The following is a 2,322-nucleotide window of genomic DNA, read 5'->3' as shown; positions in this document are numbered from 1 at the left end:
AATCTATATTTATAAATATAGATATAGGTGTCCGTGAGTAGTCTGAGTGCCTCTGAGTGCCTTCCTGCCCGGGAGTGGGCCCCGCAGGGTGCCTGGGACCCCCCTCAGCTCCCCCGGGTGTGTTCCTGCAGAGAAAAGGGGGCCCCGGGGCCTCTTTCCTCCCTGGGGTTCCTCTGGCGTTTTTCCTGTGGGGTTTGGAAAAGCTGGAGTTTAAATAACGACCTCAATGTTCTGAAAAGAACCCCTTGGGCTGAGTTTTTCCACGCTTCGACCCTCCGCGGTGTTTGCAGAGGCGCCTGGTGGGTGTTCGGTCAGTCCCCAGCTCACCCTAAAAAGATTTAAAACAATTTAATGGCAAATTACAGGAAGAACGTGGTCTGTGTGGGTTTATTAAGTGTCCACAGGAACATATATGTCTTTAAATAATTTTATTTAAAGTTTCATAATAAATACGTCTCCTGCAGGTTTTTCCAATATTTGCCTCTGTTTTGGGCACCTTTTGCGTGGTCCCCCAGCCACGTACACCCCCCCAACTCTTAGGACAGCTTTGGGATGTTCCACAGCGCTTTACTCCAATCAAACCCAAAAAAAACACATTCAAGAAGACAAACTGGCCGTATTCACTCTCCCAGCACATAATCTAGGAAAAAAAAGTATTAAAAAGCCTAAAATGATCCAGGGTTGGGGTTTTTTTTCCCCATTTTGAGGTGAGGCTCAGAAAACTCAGCTCAGGGAGAGCGCAGGTGAAAAGCTCCCTGAGGAAAATGCAAGGCTTCCGTTTGAGAGAATGCAGCATTTGTTGATTGATGTTTTCAAAGGGGTTGATTAAGTGGGTGGGGAACCAGAAAGGGTTTCATTTTGGGGTAAGATCAAACTAAATTCTGCATCTTTGTCTTTCAGCTCAGCCCCGTTACCCATCTGGACCCCACAATGTACCCGGCCTCTCCCAGACAGGAATCACACCTGGGATAAAGCATGTGGGGGACAAAGAAGGGAGAAAAAAAATCAAATTTTGGGCAGTGAACACCCGGCCTCGACCCCACCAAGCCAGGTCAGAGCATTTCCATGTGGATTTACCCACCATTTCTCTGGCTTGGCCTCAAGCCACAAGGCTCAAGGAGATGTTTTCTCTCCAGAAAGAGGTTTGTGCTCATGTCCTGGGCACAACCCTGCCCTTCCCACCTCACTTTCTCCAGGGGAAGGTCAAGGAGCGAAGCAGCTTTTGGAGAAATTGGGCCAGGCAGAGGGTCCCTGCGGCCGCAGGAGAGGAGCGGGGACGGAGCTTTCTGCCAAACGAAGACAATTCCCATCAGCCCTGCACAACTCCCGTTGCACAAATGAGTTTCTTAAAAAAGCGTAGGAGAAATGAGCTCAAACCCCGTCCCAGGGCATGGGGACACCCATGGTCACCCAGCCGCAGGGTGCAGGGCAGTGGGAGAACCCCCCGGCATCTCCTGCACCCGCTGGCCTGCGGATGTGGGGCAACGGGGTGGCTGTTTCTGCCCCGTGTCTCATATTTGCCCCCCATGCTGTTACCCCATCGCGGTGCTTCCAGCGAGAAGGGAAGAAAAGAGGGAAAAGGTGGAGAGAGGTGGAAGCTTCGCAGAGAGCCATCACCATCAGGGTGAGTTAATTAGCTGCTGAGTTAATTAGTGACATCAAAATCTGCCTGGAAACACAAAAAACAGCCTCCAAACCGACAACAAAAGCGAATTCTCGCGCGCCTGGCAGAGCGGGAGAGGGCCGGGGGGGCAGGAGGGGCAGGGAGGAGGCCTTCAGATTAGATCGAAGTCGAACGAGCTGATGCTGGCGATAGGAGCTCTCCAGAAATTAAAGCTGTTGAACTGCAGCAGACTGTCCTCGTCTTCGGGGATGTCCCGGCTGAGCCGGTCCCGCTCGCCGCCGAGCTTGCCCAGCCCTCCTCTGGGTTTGTAGAGGGCCACGTCGACCAGCCCCAGCCCCTCCAGCTCCGCCATGTCCAGCTGTGGGATCGGCATCCTCCAGTAGATGAAGGAGTCGTACTGGCTGCTGATGGTGTCCAGCATGTTCGGGCTGTGAAGGTGAAAGGGATGAGGGGAGAGAAGAGGGGGAGAAAAGCTCTACCAAAGGCACAGGAGTGGCCCCAAAGCGGCCGAAACTCGCAGGCATCGCCACATTGACCAAGTTCCCGCCCCAAAATAATCGGTGGGGCAGGAGGGTGTGATGTCGCGGACTCCAGGCTGGGTGTAAAGGCAGCCTCGAGCCCTGCCGCTGATCTGATCCAGGGCTGGGTCGCCACCCTGCTCTAAGGGGTGTGCGATGGGGCTGGTGGCCCCGTGCCTC

At 53.8% G+C, this 2,322-nt stretch overlaps 1 protein-coding gene across 1 annotated transcript; it reads right to left on the bottom strand.

Annotated features, from left to right (window-relative positions):
• Positions 1-1,775: 1,775 nt before the first annotated feature.
• On the bottom strand, positions 1,776-2,045 carry MLLT11 (myeloid/lymphoid or mixed-lineage leukemia (trithorax homolog, Drosophila); translocated to, 11). The gene has a single exon (XM_010137789.1). It carries the CDS (start codon positions 2,043-2,045, stop codon positions 1,776-1,778), a length of 270 nt encoding a protein of 89 aa, XP_010136091.1.
• Positions 2,046-2,322: the final 277 nt, after the last annotated feature.

This window comes from Buceros rhinoceros, unplaced genomic scaffold (genome assembly GCF_000710305.1).
Source record: "Buceros rhinoceros silvestris isolate BGI_N320 unplaced genomic scaffold, ASM71030v1 scaffold38116, whole genome shotgun sequence".
NCBI classification, from domain to species: Eukaryota; Metazoa; Chordata; class Aves; order Bucerotiformes; family Bucerotidae; genus Buceros; species Buceros rhinoceros.
This window is presented reverse-complemented; position numbering and strand designations above follow the sequence as displayed.